The sequence below is a fragment of the Mustela lutreola genome, chromosome 10, assembly GCF_030435805.1.
Source record: "Mustela lutreola isolate mMusLut2 chromosome 10, mMusLut2.pri, whole genome shotgun sequence".
NCBI classification, from domain to species: Eukaryota; Metazoa; Chordata; class Mammalia; order Carnivora; family Mustelidae; genus Mustela; species Mustela lutreola.
The window spans coordinates 98,334,116-98,354,587 of record NC_081299.1 but is presented as its reverse complement, the minus strand read 5'-3'; the positions used below and the strand labels follow the sequence as shown (position 1 = coordinate 98,354,587).

The window sequence follows — 20,472 nt, the reverse complement described above, 5'->3', positions numbered from 1 at the left end:
CCTAACCAACTAGTTCAAGTCCCTTTAAGGCCTCATACCTCATACCACTGCCTTTATTAGCACTTTCCTTTATTGCCTTTGTCACCATTCAATATTACCTTTGAATGACTGCTTATATTTAAGTGTGATATTTCATGACATAGATACATGAAAGCAGCAATATGCAACCATCTGCTCCCAACTGTACCCTCAGGGTACAGAACAGAAACTCAAAATATGTTTGTTAAATGGGCAAATATATTGTTTTATTTATTTCTTACAACTACCCCATTACATATATATAATTATTTTCCCTATTTCATAGATGGAAAACTAAGGCATCGAGAGTTTAGTTAATTTGCTCTCAGTCATATAGCTAAGAAGTAAAGAGTTGGATAGCAATTGAAACATGACAATTTTAAAGACCAAGATAATTGTGGGGTTTTTTTTAAATTTTTTTAAACTTTATTTATTTGACAGAGATCACAAGTAGGCAGAGAGGTGAGCAGAGAGAGGGAGGGGGAAGCAGGCTCCCTGCTGAGCAGAGCGCCTGACACGGGGCTCAATCCCAGGACCCTGAGATCACGACCCGAGCAGAAGACAGGGGCTTAACTCACTGAGCCACCCAGGTACCCCAATAATTGTGTTCTATTGCTATCCAAATATAACAAAACCCTAAACCAATCCTTATCTGCATAGGAGTGAATCTTTATAGTAAAAATAATGCTTAGTATTCATTCATTCAACAAATTAAAGTGTCAGTCACTATGCTAAGCAGGTACTAAAGTTACAAGGAAAACAGGACATGGGTTCTTAGCCCTTATGGGAGCATACCTTCATTCCACTATTTACTGAGGACCTACTATATACCACCTACTGTACTAAGTAAGGGGAATACAGAAAGGTGAATAAAGTTTTAAACAATTATACAAAAAAAAATTAATTCCACTTGTGTTAAGTGCTATAAAGGAAAAGTTCAGGTGGCTATAGGAACAAGCCATACAGAGACCTAAACTAGATAAGAGAGGTTTATAGATAATATCAAAAGAGGTTACCTAAATTGATATTCAAGTTGAGACTTAAACTATAACAACAACAATGACAACAGATAAGTATGCATTATCAAATCTGAAAGCAATGTAAACATTATTATTCACAAGAGTTGAAGCAAAGCAATTCAATGGAGAAAGAATTTGGAAATAATGATTCCCAAGAGATGGAAGAATTAGGAGTTGCAAAACCAGGCAGAGATATAATAGGTTAAACCCCAAATCAAATATCTGTAATTATAAACAAACTACAGCCTGCTAGGTAAAATCAACCTACAGTCTCTTTTTGTAGGCCCTTGATCTAAGAATAATTTTTACATTTTTGACATTTTTACAAGGTTGCTAAAAATAAATATAAGCAGAGGACAAGAAGGGGGAGGGAAGGTGTGGAAATAGGAGGAGGAGAAGAGAATTAACATTCTGTATATAGGCTACAAAGACTAAAATATTTACTCTCCAGTCCTTTAAAAAAAGTTTGTTGTCCATGCTCCACATGTTGTAAACAATTAAAACATAATTAAGCCTATCCTAGGGACGCCTGGGTAGCTCAGTCGGTTAAGCGTTTGCCTTCTGCTCAGATCATTATCCCAGGGTCCTGGGATCAAGTCCTGCATCAGGCTGCTTGCTCAGTAGGGAGCCTGCTTCCCTCTTTGTTTGCCTTTCCCTGTGCTTGTATTCTCTGTCTCTCTCTGACAAATATATAAATAAAATCTTAAAAAAATTAAAAAACCTATCCTAACAAATTCATTAAACATGATTCTATCTGAACACTAAACATATTTACTGAATATATAACATATAAATCTTCCCCCAAACTGTAGCTTTTTGGCTCAAAGTTTTCACAAGCATACCAAATTTACTATCAATAAATCAATAACATCACACACATACTTGATCTTACTTAAATGTACTGCCAACACACAAATAAGAAACACTTTCATCAAGAAAATTTTCAAAATATATTAAATTTGGTATGATAAGAATGTGGTTTACTAAAACACAAATGTATTTTTTTAATATTTTAGCTTAAAACACTAATATAAAACATTTATAGTGTGAGAGTCTAAGTCTGTGGATTCAATATTATTTTGAAAAGTGCTCTATACTAACAAGAGAAATTATGTACTTACCAAGATTTTTTTCAATTCTTCAAGTTCTAGTTCTTGGTTATTTTTAAGCTTAGTCATCTCTTCTAAAATAAACAAAAGAATAAAAAGGTATTAAAAATCAGATTAAAAGAATAGGAAAGAAGAGACAAGAAATAAGAATACCATCATTTTAAAGGGAAAAAACCAGAGATGGTTTAATGAAACTAAACCACCATAAAGCATAGAGGACGTCTAAATGGGACTATGCAAAAATGATAAATATTAATAGTAATGTTTCTAGAAAGTGGAATTCACAACCAAAAGAACTCAAGTTCATTAACCAAAATAAGCAATGGAGCTATATAAAATATATTCGGAATGAGGTTACATAGCACGTGGCTTCACCTTTACTGCATCATTGTCTAAGTATCTCACTTTTTCATCTTTGCTCCAAACTAAAAAGGAGAAGTGATCCACATTTCTCAAGCTAATTCTGACCATTGTACTCTGGACCTCAATATTCCTACCTCCTCTGAGATTTTAGTTGCTATGTTACCGATATACATGGACTCTCTTACAGGAAACTTTAAATTCCCTTATAAACATCTATTTGAATACAAAACAATATCTGATTGACCTGTCTGTCCTTTCATACTACTGTCAAATTTCTTACTTTGCTTTGCAGACAAACTTGTTTGTTATGTGTACATTTCTTTTTTAGCTCCACGCAAAACTAATGCCTATCTCATTACATTAATTACACCTCTTGTTACATCAACCAAACTATGATCTCAAAGATCACCAATAACCATTTTGTGGTAAAATTCTTAGTCTTCTTTATTCTGGAGCTTTCTGGCATTTGATGCTATTCAACTACTCTACTTTTCTCCCTTTGATTTTCAAGACTTTGCATTATTTGCATTTCCTGTCCTAACTCTTGTTCCTATTTTCATTGCTGACACCCTTTTTTCCTATCCTAAATAACACTCTACAATGCTTTTCTATCTTCTATTAATTCAGTATTAGGCTAATTAATTTTAGAACATTTCCAATTCAAACCTCCTGTTTTTTTCTCCTTTCTTAGATTTTTTTTTTAACTGCCTACAAAATTCCCAAATGATGTCTAGCTGTCACCTAAAATTTTATTCTATCTGAAACATTGTCCTTCCTTACTGTTAAGGGTTTTTAATAACTGGAGATATAAGAGATTTGCTGAAAGTTTCCCAGACTCTGTACATTAAAAATAAACACAAAATTTATAATAATTGCCTATAGTTTTTAAGAAAAAAATCAACAAGATACAAAATCCCACCACATACTCTCAAAGAAAAACCTGTCACAAGCAAAGCTTTAACCACATTTCATTTTAGGTAAAAAGATTTTATTTTTTCAATCTCAAGGATTGATTAAAGACAGTAGACTGAGGGTGTCTCCACATTCTTTTACCCCCAATCCCTTTATAAAAGACAAAAAATATATATATTTACAACATTAATAAAACCAGGCTACCATGAACAAACCAAAAAGTCAAAGAATTTTGGCAGGGAGAGGGGAGACCAACATTAATTCAAAGAAAGCTATGTGAAACACCTAGACCATACCTCCCACCACATAGTGCACCTCAATTTTAATCAAAGATTTAGGAATTGGAGGCAAAGTGATGCAGCAATGCCCCCAAATAGCTCATGATCTCTAAGCAAGATAGACATTTCCTAAACCCAAAAGATTAGCTACCAAGCCCACCTTTCTTTATAATACATTTTATCGCCCCCCACCCCACCCCATATAATCAGAAAAATCAGATTATAACATATGTGGGTGAAAAAATATTTTCAAGTACTTTGATAAGTAAATAATCAAGAATCAACCAAAGTCGACTAAGAGAACTATAATAAATCCAAGAAGGAATTAATAAAGCAAACAGAAGTAGGTATTTTGCTAAGTATAGTATCCAACAGAGTAAATATCCATGAAATAAGTCACCTAGAGCGCTTAGAAATTCAAAATTTGACAACTAAAACCTTAAAAATAACAAAATAAAGCTGAATTAGCAGGGGGAAGTAAAAAAAAAAAATTGTTCCCCAAACCCCCCCCAGAAGAACTAAAAGAGAAAAAAAATTTTGAGAAATTTTAAAATACAAAAGATAGAGCCAAAATTTCTAAAATCCACCTATCAGCACTAACAGAGAGAATAATGACACTAGAAAAGAAAAAATAAGAGAAAAATTTTCAGAACTGAAGACAGACAAAATGTCCTTAGATTCATGAGCTCACCAAATGTACTAGCATAAGTGTGATATGATTCCACTTTTAAAAGATATTCTCTCAAGCCTGTACCACTCAATAGCTTCCAATCTAATTTCTCCAATTCTACCTTTTCCTCACTATAAGCAATCCTCACCCACCATCAAATTTATCTGCCATACAGAAGTTGCAGTGATCCTTTAAAAACATAAACCAGAACATGTCATCTCAATAGTTTAAATTTTTTAATGGTTTTCCTTCAAAGTTAGCATAAAATCAAAATTCCTTTCCTTACTCCTACCTGATTTTGTCCTTATCAGCTCATACTTATTACCCTTTTCATATCACTTCTTACATTCAGTCACATAGACTTTCATTCAGTCAGTTGAATTAACCAAGCTCCTTCACAACTCAGAGCATTTCTACATGTGTTTCCTTCTGACTGAAAAGCTCTCTCCAACTCATATCCTTTATCTCACCAAATCTCACTTATTTATGAGGTCAGTTAAAAGTTATGCCTTATCACCAAATCTACATTAGGCCCTATTATTTTCTTACATGGTTTTATTTTCATTGTCTTCATAACACTTATCCTCATTTTTAATTAAATATTTGTTATTTTATATGTCTTCCTAAATAAAGCACAGATCTCATCATCAGCACAAAGACCATGTCATTAATGTTCCTACTTAAATATCCAAAGCTAAACAAGGAATAAACATCTAAGTCTAAATCTAATAATCAAATAAGAAGCAATACAAAACACTAGAGAATCTGTTATATGACAAAGCAAAAGCAAACATGGGTACAGATACAGAAAAATGACCACAGGAGTAAAACCTGTTTAGAGCAACATTAGATTAAACTGAAGAGAGGAGACATATGAAAAAGCAAAGCAAACTATACCAAGTCAAAAACTGAGAATAAATTGACAAAGACTTTGTGTTTACAGTTGGTTTTAATTTGCTTTGCATGCACTACTTCACTCTTTAAATGAGCAATAAAACAACAGGTGATATTTAAAGAGTTCTAACTCAAGTTTAAGATGACTCTTAAATTTAGAACACAGAATAATCAGATTTGTATTTTTAAAGGAACACACTAGCATCAGTGCAGAGAATCAAAAAGAGACAAAACTAGAAACAAAAATACTGATTGTCAAACTAATACAATTAGTATTGGTCAGAGGTGTGTGGTTCAGACCTAATACCAAGATATAAGAGGTAGAACAGGCTTTATCTGTGGAGGGAAAAAAGTGGTCTTAGTATGAGTCAATGACTGAGACTGCTGAGGGAATGATGGAGGCTGATGGAGGGCTATTCTAACCAAGATGTAAGCCTAAAAATGTGCCATTGAGGAAGAATGCAAAGCGTAGTAGGGAAATAAAGCAATAAGTATAAGAACTATTGCAGTAAGAAAAAAGTTTATGAAAATAAGGCAAAGCTTCTGTTTGGATCCTACTAAATACAACAAGGGATGAACAAAGATGAAGACAAATGAGGGTGATCTGAAGCATGGTTTGATGATTAATCTGCCAAATACAATTTGCGTTCCATTACATTACTCACATGCATCCCTCTGGTAGACTAAGAGAATGTGCTGGAATCTTAAAACCAGAAAGGAGAAATAAGGGCTAAAACTGTTCTAGGTCTGTGGAGATGAAGAAAAAGGGAATGATTCAAAAGATAAAGTTACATTAGTTAGATTTTATGAGCTAGATATTAAAAGTTAGAAACAGCAGCACTGGATAACCAATTAGAAATGAAAGATAAGGAAGGAAAAAAGAGAAAAGAATATCATCCAAGATTCTAATTTTGAGAACTATACTTTCAACCAAGCTAATGCTGAGCACTTATGTCACTGTTACGCTGCTCTCCTACACATAATGCTTTCCACGTTCCACCACCATTCTCTACAACTACCCAAAGCCTCTTTATACCTTAAAGACTACTTTTAAAATCTACCTCTTCTATAGTCTTTTCCAGTTTTGCAGACCACACTATACCTTTGGCTTCCTCTTGTCATCAGCATTAACACATCTCCAGCAGTAACAAATCTGTGAGCATTCACTCCAAATACACAAATATGTATGAAACACAAATATATTATTCATAAATCATATAAATTTTAAAATATAAATATGTCTTATGATATTCATTATAAAACATATGAAAAGCATAAAATTTTAAAAGTTACAATATTTCCTTCCCTTATCCTAATACAAGTCTTGCTCATCTCCACATTTTGGAAACACTGTTCTGATGATTTTATGTGTTCAACATTTCTCCCACAATAACAAGAGATTTCTCAAGAGCATGATATTTTATATCTTGTATATGTTCCCACAACACCTAAGATAATGCTAAGAAACACACACAGAACTTCTTCACAGTTCTAGAAGAATTCCTTATCCAAACATCTCAATATATATTGCTCTGTTTTGAGAAAAATCATCTTATGCATCTGTTTATCTGATAATAAGAGCCATTTAATTTCAATATCAGGATGAATTATTATAAATAAATAATCCATTAAAGATATTTTAAGTTATTCCTTAATATACAACATTCAATTGAAGGAAGATTTAAAAGTTAGATGAAAAATGCATTTATAATCTAATATAAAATAATATCAAAGAAATTATTTATCATTGAATAGTACAATTGTGGATGCTCAAAGATTGGCCTCATCTATAGTAGGAAACTAGGCATTGCCGAAGGAAAAGCATAAATAAGTTTCAAAATTTCATCCAAACATCCTACCAATACAAAATTTCTTGCAATTATCTTAATTACACAAGTATCCAAAGCTAATAATAAAGCTGACAGAAAGTTGTGTAGATAATTTAGAAAAACACCTGCTAATTCATGAGTTATTTTAATTTATAAAGGTAATTCTCTTTGGGGTACCTGGCTCAGCCAGTTAAGCATCTAACTCTTGAGCTCGCTCAGGTTATGATCTCAAGATCATGGGATTAAGGCCCATGTCAGGCTCCATGTTCAGGGGCAGTCTGCTGAAGATTACCTACCTCTCCCTTTGCCTCCCACCCCCTCTTTTGCACATGCTTACTCACTCCCTCTCTCTAAAAATAAAATATAATAAATCTTCTAAAAATGATTTTCACCAAAATTAGAAAATAAAAAAAGAAAAATGTTTTTCTATCTTTGTAATTCTCCACATCCGTACATATCTATAAATATAAAACATAGGAGTTATTAGGATTAGCTAATTAAAGTGTCATAAATTCACAAAATAACTACAGAGCTTCTCTTTTGGCCATGAAATCTGTTAAATATTAACAATACCGTCTGACAAAACGGGATAGCATTTTCCTATAAATAGTTCATAATCCAACATGACAAATTAATAAAATTTCAAAATTCAATTAAAATAGAAGACATTTTCCACTAAGAATTATTAAGGCCTCTAAATCCTAAAATAAGAAATACAGACTACAAATATCTTTTAGCCTCCTTACACTAATAGGTATCTATGAACTGCATAATGGAACTTAAGTCTTTCTTAAGGTTTAAATTCTCTGTCTTGGAAAACTCAAATTAAAAATTACAAAATAATCATTACTGATAGATGACAGAGGAGAAACTATATTTTATTCTGAAATAGTTAATGTTTTTATAATTGGCTAATATTATCATGTACACATGTTATTCTCTAAATCTTACCCAGTTCACTTGATTTCTTCTGAAGCTCCACAGTAAGTATTCTCAATTGATCATCACGTTTTTCCAATCTTGTAAAATATATTAGTTTAAAATGTAAAACATTCTTTTAATCAGAATTCATCTAGTAACTAAAATTGGTGCAGGTTAAAAATATATCTTGCATATTCACTCATTCAATTATGAAACTTTTTTTTGAGTACCTACCATGCCATATAGCATAACACTTCAAAATTAGGTATTATTAATACACAGCTGTATATTAATTACATCTGCACAAAAGTCTTAAAGCTTTTGGTGACAATTTATCACTTAGCTATTGATGATAATCAAATGAATGTGTCTTAGAACTTTGAAAGAGATTGAATATGTAACTACTATTACATCAAATTCTGCCTTAGGAACAATATAAATGTGAGAATTGTGCAATTCACTTAATTCCTCTGGCTTTCTGCTTCCTTATCTATAAAACTAAGGTAATTGGAACAGATGATATTTAAGATCACTTACAGTTTCAAAATTTTAAAGTTGTTTGGATAGAGCAACCAAGAATATATAAGATGAGCTGAGCTTTTTAGAAGATCTAGCTTTTCTTCCTCCACCATACATAAGCAGTAAAGAAAAAATACTGGTCATGACTTCACAGAAAAGCTTGTTCCTCTCTTTCATCCTACCAGACTTAAATAACCCTAGTGCTAATGGGACTTAGGCCTCACTTAGGCCTCTTAACACAGCTTTATAAATACAAATATAAAAAAGTGATTACAGAAAACAAACTCAGTAAAACAAACTCACACCCTATGAAGTTATTTCTACGAAGCTAATAATAATCCACAGTTTAATTAAATATGTCCTATCACTGCATCAGCACTTAATGAGCTTGCCTATTTGAGTCTGTGACAAAGTATGCATAGAAACTATCCTAGAGAATACATGCTGTCTCTTCCCAGAATACCTGTTTACCTAATACAAACTTTTAAAATGTACTCCCACTTTTTACATTAAAAAAAAAAAAAAAAAAGACATGGGGGTTGCCTGGAGGCTCAATGGGTTAGCATTTGCCTTTAGCTCAGGTCATGGGATGGAGCCCCACTTCAGGCACTCTGCTCTGCAGGGAGTCTGCTTCTCCTTCTCCCTCTCCCTCTGCCCCTTTCCCAACTCATGCTCTATCTCAAATAAATATATAAAATCTTTTTTAAAAGAGAGAGACTTGGTTACAGATGCTATAGGAAGTCAGTTGACAATGAAAATAAATGAATATTACAAATAAGTTGTTTTTATTCAACTAAATAAAAAAATTTTTACCTTTGTTGTTCTGTTGTCAATAATTCTTTCAAGTTGCAGATAGAAGTTTTAAGTTCAGTAACCACAAATGAATGACCAGCTTTAGCTTTATTAAATTCTTCCATTTGAGCTTCTTTTTCAGCAGTGAGCTGATATATTTTTTTTGTTGCTACCTGTAAATCTTCCTCTAAAGCCTTTTGAGTACTCTAAAACAAAAGTACAAAATAGATGTTATAATCCAAGGGCCTTCAGGAAAAAAAAAAAAAACTGAAGTCATCTGTTTCTATGATTTTCTGCCTCTCCCTCCCTCCTTATTCAATTAACTCCCTCCACTACCCCACACTCGCCAATCTGAAATGCCCATTCAATACTCCTATTTCAATACACCATTCTTCCAAAGCCAATCTATAGTCCCAACCTCCCAATGGAGTCTTCCTTGCCTGCAGTGTTCTTTTAATTTTTAGAACTACTATAGCAATTTTTGCCTGAATCACCATTGACATCTAGCATGATCTTGTATTTTAATTATACTTCTGATGTGTTTTTATTCAATGTTTTCAATTAAACTATAAGCAGATTGTAAGCTGGGATTTTATCTTCTCTATTTGAAGTTCTGGGTCCTTGTCCATAGCGTTAGCATTCAATAAATATCTGTTGATTCATACTGTGAGGCTTGTCACACACTAATCGGTTTTTATATCATACCACACTTCTTTGCAAAGACATTTTAATATCTTCTAGTTCTGATGTCAAATGATCCTGCTTCTCATTTGATTCTTTTAAGTTTTCATTCTGTAATTCTAAAAAAGAGAGTTGTGGATTGGTAGTACTTAGTAAAAAATATATAACAAGAAAGAAAATTATTTGTTATAATTTTTTTCCTCCATGAGATACTCTAAAATGAAGTATAATTATGCAAATATAAGTGCACTGATATTGGTCATCATCTACTTTTATGATTTTTCAAGATTATTATATCCCAAGCACTCAATGGTGAATATATGAGGATTTTTGGTCCTACATTTTTTAATAACATTGGAAATAACCTAAATATTCAACAGGAGATAAAATTAAATTATGATGGTACATAAACATAATGGTATACCATGTAGCCACTACAAATGATGACAGACTTTATTAATCACTAATTTGGATGTATATTCACAAAACATTACATAATAAAAAGGGCATGTTTAAGTAGTATCTATATAAATAGTGCATATGAAAGGAAACAATACACACAAAAATATTATAAGTAATTTATCTCCTACCAGTGAAATTATTCCATTATTTTATTTTCATCATTGCCCATCTTGAGTTTCAGATTTTTCTAAAATATTACACTCAGGGGCGCCTGGGTGGTACAGTTGGTTAGGCATCCGACTCTTGATTTCGGCTCAGGTCATGATCTCAGGTTTGTGAGATGAAGCCCGGCACAGCTCTGCTCAGCATAGAGTCTGCTTGAGATTCTTTCTTCTTCTCTGCCTCTCCTGCTCATTTTTTCTCTCTCTCTATCCCTCTCTTTCTCTCAAACAAATAAATCTTTTTTAAAAAATAATTTAAATAAAATATTATATTCATATGCTGAAATATTTTTAAAAGCTTTTGACGTTATAGCTAGTGTTTATTAAATACTAAGTGTTAGGTACTAGTCTATGTGCTTTATCTGTATATGTGCATTCACTTTTAAACATCATAAAAACAGCAGGACAAAAAAAGAAGTTCATGTTCTCTTCCCTGGGTTCAAATTATTCTATGTCCTCTTACTAACTACCTGACCTTGGGCATGATACCTAATGAGTCTGTCTCCACTTTTCTCAACTGAAAAAAGAGAATAATGATAATTATTCATATGTTGAAAGGTTGCTATTAGGTTTAAACAAAATAATGCAACCTAAAATGTTTAACAACAGTGTTTAGTATATAATCAATAATTGTTATAGATTATTATGACAATGGTAATGATGGTGTATACTAGAAACTGGACCTTAAAATTCATGGTATTTACAATTAACTGGGCAAGCAGACAAATAATCAATGATATGTGCAGATGGGCACTCACTCAGAAATTCTGGAAATTAATATAGAGAGGGGGCACCCAAGCCAGAAGACAGAGGTAAGGGGAAACTGACATAGAGAAGGTAAGTTCAAGGAAGGCTTCCACACAGTGTCAGCACAGTTCAAACATTTTGAAAGCCAGTAAGATTTAACAAGAGTAAGTGGGAGCTGGGAGAGAAAAAGTATCACAGGTGAAAGAGCATGTACAAAGACAAAAATTATGGAGACAAGATGACACTTTCTGAGGTCTAAAGGAAATTTATTTCAATAGCATGAAACTTAAAGTATGAGGGAGGAATCAAAGCAGATATGATTGGAAAGATAATAAAGACAAGATCATAACAAGATTTACAGGACTTGTTCAAAGGCATATAGCTCCTAAGTCATAAAGACCATAAAAAATTATGAAGGATGTTAAGCAACAAAATGATGTTTTAGGTTTATATTTTTAAAAGTTCCATTCTGGGGGCGCCTGGGTAGCTCAGTGTGTTAAAGCCTTTGCCTTCAGCTCAGGTCATGATCCTGGGGTCCTGGTCAAGCCCCACATCGGGCTCTCTGCTCAGCAGCGAGCCTGCCTCCTCCTCTCTCTCTCTCTGCCTGCCTTTCTGCCTACTTGTGATCTCTATCTGTCAAATAAATAAATAAAATCTTAAAAAAAAATAAAAGTTCTATTCTGAAAATTTGTGTAGAACTGAAAGTGTTAGTGATCCACCTCTGCCATCAAATGCTCTACCACTGAGCTATAGCCCCAGTGGTCCACCTCTGAAAACAAAATGGGAAAAGGAGATCTGGAGGGAAGAAAATGATAATCAAATCTGTGATGTCCACTATGTCCACTATGATACAGTTCTTATAGTCTGATAATCAATGTCTCCTCTGAGAAATCGTAATTACAAACTAGACCATAGGCATGAACTAGAGCTGAATGTATGCTGTTTCAGTGTTCTAAAAAGCTTCAAACCAAAACTTAATTTGAAGTGCTCCTACGTTTACCCAAGATCCCAGAGCTTCTAAGGCAAATTTTCTCTGTAAAAATGTACTTCCAATCCAAGTCTTAAAGAATTTCCACAGATGAAGTTACATGACCTCACAATCACAAGAGGAAAGAAAGCATCACGAGCAGAATCAGGAGAATAACTAAAAGGCAGACTTGGATCGGCAAAGATTTCAGATATTACAATTACTGGCTATGGATTTAAAAACTGTATTATATCATTCTTTAAAAACTAAAAAAAGAAGATATCCATAAACTAAATAAAACTCCTAGAAATGACATATATAAAACTAAAACTGAAAACTTCATTGGTGTAATGGGTAATGTACGTCATTCAAACATTCCTCTAAAAGGAATAAAAATAAAGGATCAAATATTAAGAATATTAACATCATTAAGCTCCTGACAGAATAAGAAATTCTTATTCTTATTCTTATTCTGTCAGGCCAAAAGGGAAAGGGAAAATGTAAATGGGGAGAAGATAAGTACAGAATCAGCTTTTGCCCTGAGGGCATTTGCAGATCCTGGCAAAGCTAAACTTTTGATTTGAAACAGTAAAAAGTTGTTAAGAAAAATAAACATGAAAACCCAAAGACTATGTAAGATAGAGGGCCCAAGAATTAAACCTTTATACAATAAACTGAAACACTCTATATGTAAGGGGGAAGCAAAAACAAACCAATCCTCAAGCATATATGTAACCTAGGTTCACATGATCTGAGGGGTCCAAGGAGCCCCAGGCCTTGAAACTGATTTAAATTTGTATCAGATACGTAGAGGCACCATGCACATGGCGAAAGTAAATGGGAATCCTTCCAGGAGGAAGATATGTTATGCATGTACTAGGCAGGTTTTAAATTATTTCTACAAATAATTTTTTCAAAAAAAATATTAAGCATGGAGTCAAAGACAACAAGGCACCCAATAAAACAGGGCACTCTGACTATAGGACTATAGGAAACAAAAGACAGAATGAGGCTCACAGACATTTAAGATAAAGATGATCAAAAACAAACTGTAACTTTAAAAATAATTTTAGGGGCGCCTGGGTGGCTCAGTGGGTTAAGCCGCTGTCTTCAGCTCAGGTCATGATCTCAGGGTCCTGGGATCGAATCCCGAATCAGGCTCTCTGCTCAGCAGGGAGCCTGCTTCCCTTCCTCTCTGCCTGCCTCTCTGCCTACTTGTGATCTCTCTCTGTCAAATAAATAAATAAAATCTTTAAAAATAAATAAATAAATAAATAAATAAAAATGAAAATAATTTTAAAAACTACATAAAGTAGAATAGCAGATTTGAAAAACAAGAATAACATCTTAATATAAACATCTTAGTTACTAAAAATAAAATGTAAAGGATGATAGTGGGTGAGAAATAAATGAAAAGAGAATTAGTGAACAACAAAACAGGTTAAAAGAAATCATCCAAGGTAAAGCATAGAGGGGCACCTGGGGGACTCAGTCATTAAGCATCTGCCTCCAGCTCAGTTCATGATCCCAGGGTCCTGAGATTGAGTTCCACACTGGGCTCCCTGCTCAGTGGAGAGCCTGCTTCCCCCTCTCCCACTCCCCCTGCTTATGTTCCCCCTCTCACTGCCTCTCTCTTGCTCTCTGTCGAATAAAAAAAAAAAAAAAAATCTTTAAAAATTAAATTAAAAAATAAAAACACAAAGCATAGAAAGGCAAAACTCTGAAAACATGGAAAATAGATTAAAGGCCACAGAAGACAGTTAGAAAATTAACATTTTTTACTCAAATTTCCAGAAAGAGAGAAAACAGAGAATAGGGCAAATACGTTTGAAGAAAAGCAATAATAAAGGAGACTAATTTGCAGAATTAAACTGCAAAATAAAACCCATGTTTTATATCATACTGAAAATGCTAAAAATCAAAGAAAAAAATCTAAAAAGGCACATAAGGGGGAAAAGACACCTTATCTTCATAGAATCAAAGTTACAGAAGAAGACAAGCAACTTCTTAAAATCAAAAAAAAAAAAAAAAAAAAAAGAATGCAGGACGATACCCTCAGTGTGCTAAAAGAAATTCCTAGAAATAACAATGTGCAACCAATATGTGTTATGCAAAAGTAGTCTTTGCAGATGAGAATAAACAAATGTTCAAACAAATAAAATGGAATACAAATTATTATAAGCATATCCACAGTAAAGGACATTATTCAAAACATTCCTTTTTAAGGCAGAAATAATAGATCCAAGTGAAAGATCTGACACGTAAGAATTTAAGAGAGCAAAGAAAAACATATAGGTAAAACCAAATAAATACAGTCTACATAAAACAATAATAATCTTCTCATTATAGAATTTAAACATACAACAAAAATAGAAGGGGCTAGAACCAAATGGAGTTAATGTTCTAAATTCCTTGAACAACCCAGAAAGAAGGTAAATACATTAACTTTACATTTAAAAATAATACACATTGTAATTTCTCCAGTAACCAGCAAATTAAAAAAATGGGAACAGATCCATAACTTTCAAAGTAGTCAAGGGGAAAACCTAGAACAATAACAAATAATGAAACTAGGGTTTCCACTTCCAGGAAGATGGAGTAGATACATTTTTCCTATTCCTTCCAAAACCCTTAACTTTATATGTAAAATAAACATGAGAGACTTTGAATGATGTACAAAATAAAGTAGACCAGTCACAGACCTCTAGATCTGAGAAACAACGTAATAGTAAGACCCTGGGACAAAGTGGGTGTCATCTGGATGGGTTTTTGTTTGTTTGTTTGTTTGTTTTCTGGTTTGGAATTTGTTTTGCTTTGTGTTTGTTTGCCTTATATATCCTAGTCTTAAAGCTGAAGAAGCCTAGAAACATCAATTGGCCCACATGAAAAAGCTATGAAAAGTCTGCTCTCTTTAGCAAAAGGACAAGAGAGGGACACCCTAATAAGACTCAATACCAGACTGGGGTGCCTGGGTGGCTCAGTGCGTTAAGCCTCTGCCTTCGGCTCAGGTCATGATCCCAGGGTCCTGGGACTGAGCCCCACATCGGGCTCTCTGCTCAGCAGGGAGCTTGCTTCCCCTTCTCTCTGCCTGCCTCTCTGCCTACTTGTGATCTATCTCTCTCTCTGTCAAATTAAAAAAAAAAAAAAAATAGACTCAATACCAGACAAGCATGACAGAAAAAAACTGTGACCTCCACCCCACCTTTGGCCCCAATAAAGACCAAAAGGTGAGCCTAGACCTCCAACCTTAGTAAGGCTATGGTTAGGCACTAAAACACTCCCATTAAAGTGGTTCCAGATAAGATCTGTGGTGGTAGAAATTATATGGGGAGCCTGGATGTCTACCGCCATCCAGTAATAAAAAAGCTTCTCCCATTCCCTACTAATGTGGTATCACAGGAGCCCAGTAAAGAGCAACAAATTTCACCAAACCCACGAGGTAATGAGGCTATTACCACATGGTGTCACTGGGACCACAGAGGGAACCAGTACTCCCAAAACAAGTAGTACTAACAAGAACACCACCACCATTCAGGTGTCAACAAAGGCAAATTAAGAAACCTGGCTATGACCTCCACTTAGCAAGAACAAGGCAGCAACCACACTTCCTGAGACAAAAAAGTGTAAAAGGAAGCTAGCTGATCTAGAATCTCATTAAATCTTACAAAACTATCCAGATTTCAATAACAATATCTTGTCATAAGAACCAGAACAATCTCAAACTGAATAAAAAGACCATCAATAGATGCCAACACCAAGAGAGAGAAATTATCTGACAAAGACCTTAAAGCAGCCATCACAGAAATGCTTCAATGAAAAATTGTAAACACACTTGAAACAAAAGAAAAATCAGAAGGCCTCAGCAAAGAAATAGAAAGTCTCATTAAAGATATAAAGGAGAACCAAATGGAAATTTTAGAATTGAAAAAATAATAATAATCAAAATGAGAACCTCAGCATCTGGGCTCAGTGACAAAAGAGAGGGACCAGAGGAAAGAATAACTGAACTAAAAGATAGAAAAACAGAAATTAGCCAAGTGAACAACAGAGACAAAATAAATTGAAAAGTTAACAGACTTATGGTTTCCAGTTTCACATTTAAGGAGCTGGGAAGTGCCACTCACCTTAAGAACAAGTAAAAAGCTGAACAAACTTCAAAATCAACAACTCATCTTAGATCCACAAAAGCAGCAAGATCACAGGGCAAACCACCACCCTCAAAATTGGAGACACTGACAGGAGAATACAGAGAAACAGAACTTACCTTGGAAAAATATTATAAGCTGACAAGTCCTTGGGAACCAGTGCTACAGTAGACAAAACCAAACTCTAATAGATAAATTGCTGGAGGCTCAGGAATCAAGTCTGAGAGTTAAAATCACCACAGGGACACAGTTATAGCAGGGACCTCCATTTTTATGAGTTTTACCACTACAGGCTTAACCAGTTCTCATAATAAATACTGTAGAAAATCCCCTCATGATTTCAGCAGGGTAATATAAGGAATTATTTTGAAATACAGCAGAGCACTATATTCTTAAGATCTGCCCTCAGGAGAAATGATTTTACAAGAACCAAAACTACTGGGGTTTTATCAGAGTCTAACTGACCTGGAGGAACTCCAGGAATGTCTAGTCTCCATCTAAAAGAAGAGAATACTCACTCCAGAGTACTCAAGCCATACTGTCCCACCAAATGAGGGTGGAGACGCAGGGAAATAACTAAGAAATAATTGCAAAATTCGTGGGTCTGAGGCAAAAACTCACTAAGAGACTGAGACCTAATCAAAGGACTAAAGAACATTCCCTCTCCTTCAATGCATTACTTAAGGTTTATTTAGAGACTTTCATTTTACCTACTACATCATGTCCAGCTATCAAAAAATTACAAAGACAGGGGGCGGAGTCAAGATGGCAGAGAAGTAGCAGGCTGAGACTACTTCAGCTAGCCGGAAATCAGCTAGATAGCTTATCTAAAGATTGCAAACACCTGAAAATCCATCGGCAGATCGAAGAGAAGAACAACAGCAATTCTGGAAAGAGAAAAACAACCACTTTCTGAAAGGTAGGACCGGCAGAGAAGTGAATCCAAAGCGACGGGAAGATAGACCCGGGGGGGAGGGGCTGGCTCCCAGCAAGCGGCGGAGCAACGCGCACAAAATCAGAACTTTTAAAAGTCTGTTCTGCTGAGGGACATCGCTCCAGAGGCTAAACCGGGGCGAAGCCCACGCGGGTCAGCGTGGCCTCAGGTCCCGCAGGGTCACAGAAGGATCAGGGGTGTCTGAGTGTCGCAGAGCTTGCGGGTATTGGAACGGCAAAGTCGGCTACAGAGACAGAGCCGACAGTAAGCTCACAGCTCGGTGTTACCTTGAACCGGTCGCAGGCTCGGTGAGCTCGGAGCATGGCCAGAGATCAGGCAGACGGAAGTAACTGGGTGCTGTTCTCTGAGGGCGCACTGAGGAGTGGGGCCCTGGGCTCTCGGCTCCTCTGGGCCGGAGACCAGGAGGCCGCCATTTCTATTCCCGTCCTCCGGAACTCTACAAGCGCTCAGGGAACAAAAGCTCCTGAAAGCAAACCCAAGCGGATTACTCACCCTGGCCCCTGTTAAGGACGGTGCAATTCCGCCTGGGGCAAAGACACTTGAGAATCACTACAACAGGCCCCTCCCCCAGAAGATCAACAAGAAATCCAGCAGAGACCAAGTTCACCTACCAAGGAGTGCGGTTTCAATACCAAGGAGAGCAGCAGAATTCCAGAGGAGGAGAAAGCAAAGCACGGAACTCATGGCTTTTTCCCTGTGATTTTTTTTAGTCTTGCAGTTAATTTGATTTCTTTCTGTTTCATTTTTTTGTTTTTTTTTTTTTCTCAACTTCTGGTTTTTTTTTAACTTTTACCTTTTTCTTTTTTAACGTTTTTTAACTAGTTTATCCAATATATATATTTTTTCTTTTTTATATTTTTCTTATTTGTTTTTTTTTTTAATTCTTTTCTTTTCTTTTTTTTCTTTCTTCCTTTTAGAACCTCTTATTATCCCCTTTCTACCCCCTCACGATTTGGGATCTCTTCTAATTTGGTTAAAACATATTTTCCTGGGGTTGTTGCCACCCTTTGAGTATTATACTTGCTCCTTCATATATTCTTATCTGGACAAAATGACAAGACGGAAAAATTCAACACAAAAAAAAGAACAAGAGGCAGTACCGAACGCTAGGGACCTAATCAATAAAGACATTGGTAATATGTCAGATCTAGAGTTCAGAATGACAATTCTCAAGATTCTAGCCAGGCTCGAAAGAGGCATGGAAGATATTAGAGAAACCCTCTCGAGAGATATAAAAGCCCTTTCTGGAGAAATAAAAGAACTAAAATCTAACCAAGTTGAAATCAAAAAAGCTATTAATGAGGTGCAATCAAAAATGGAGGCTCTCACTGCTAGGATAAATGAGGCAGAAGAAAGAATTAATGATATAGAAGATCAAATGACAGAGAATAAAGAAGCTGACCAAAAGAGGGACAAACAGCTACTGGACCACGAGGCGAGAATTCGAGAGATAAGTGACACCATAAGACGAAACAACATTAGAATAATTGGGATTCCAGAAGAAGAAGAAAGAGAGAGGGGAGCAGAAGGTATACTGGAGAGAATTATTGGGGAGAATTTCCCCAATATGGCAAAGGGAACGAGCATCAAAATTCAGGAGGTTCAGAGAACGCCCCTCAAAATCAAGAATAGGCCCACACCCCGTCACCTAATAGTAAAATTTACAAGTCTCAGTGACAAAGAGAAAATCCTGAAAGCAGCCTGGGAAAAGAAGTCTGTAACATACAATGGTAAAAATATTAGATTGGCAGCTGACTTATCCACAGAGACCTGGCAGGCCAGAAAGAGCTGGCATGATATTTTCAGAGCACTAAATGAGAAAAACATGCAGCCCAGAATACTATATCCAGCTAGGCTCTCATTGAAAATAGAAGGAGAGATTAAAAGCTTCCAAGACAAACAAAAACTGAAAGAATTTGCAAACACCAAACCAGCTCTACAGGAAATATTGAAAGGGGTCCTCTAAGCAAAGAGAGAGCCTACAAGTGGTAGATCAGAAAGGAACAGAGACAATATACAGTAACAGTCACCTTACAGGCAATACAATGGCACTAAATTCATATCTCTCAATAGTTACCCTGAATGTTAATAGGCTAAATGCCCCTGTCAAAAGACACAGGATATCAGAATGGATAAAAAAACAAAACCCATCTATATGTTGCCTCCAAGAAACTCATTTTAAGCCCGAAGACACCTCCAGATTTAAAGTGAGGGGGTGGAAAAGAATTTACCATGCTAATGGACATCAGAAGAAAGCAGGAGTGGCAATCCTTATATCAGATCAATTAGATTTTAAGCCAAAGACTATAATAAGAGATGAGGAAGGACACTATATCATACTCAAAGGGTCTGTCCAACAAGAAGATTTAACAATTTTAAATATCTATGCCCCCAACATGGGATCAGCCAACTATATAAACCAATTAATAACAAAATCAAAGAAACACATCAACAATAATATAATAATAGAAGGGGACTTTAACACTCCCCTCACTGAAATGGACAGATCATCCAAGCAAAAGGTCAGCAAGGAAATAAAGGCCTTAAACAACACACTGGACCAGATAGACATCACAGATATATTCAGAACATTTCATCCCAAAGCAACAGAATACACATTCTTCTCTAATGCACATGGAACATTCTCCAGAATAGATCACATTCTCGGTCCTAAATCAGGACTCAACCGGTATCAAAAGATTGGGATCATTCCCTGCATATTTTCAGACCACAATGCTCTAAAGCTAGAACTCAACCACAAAAGGAAGTTTGGAAAGAACCCAAATACATGGAGACTAAACAGCATCCTTCTAAAGAATGAATGGGTCAACCGGGAAATTAAAGAAGAATTGAAAAAAATCATGGAAACTAATGATAATGAAAATACAACGGTTCAAAATCTGTGGGACACAACAAAGGCAGTCCTGATAGGAAAATATATAGCGGTACAAGCCTTTCTCAAGAAACAAGAAAGGTCTCAGGTACACAACCTAACCCTACACCTAAAGGAGCTGGAGAAAGAACAAGAAA

General features: G+C 35.2%; 1 protein-coding gene across 3 annotated transcripts in view; it reads right to left on the bottom strand.

Annotated features, from left to right (window-relative positions):
• Window positions 1–20,472, bottom strand: part of SYCP1 (synaptonemal complex protein 1) — a 137,312-nt gene that overhangs the window by 62,776 nt on the left and 54,064 nt on the right. For all 3 annotated transcript variants that reach the window (XM_059137436.1, XM_059137437.1, XM_059137439.1), the window contains exons 13-16: window positions 10,030–10,124; window positions 9,346–9,530; window positions 8,044–8,111; window positions 2,159–2,220 (exon numbers count right to left, since the gene is read on the bottom strand). In XM_059137436.1, the coding sequence (XP_058993419.1) occupies window positions 2,159–2,220; window positions 8,044–8,111; window positions 9,346–9,530; window positions 10,030–10,124 (410 nt within the window). The remainder of the gene's footprint in view (window positions 1–2,158; window positions 2,221–8,043; window positions 8,112–9,345; window positions 9,531–10,029; window positions 10,125–20,472) is intronic.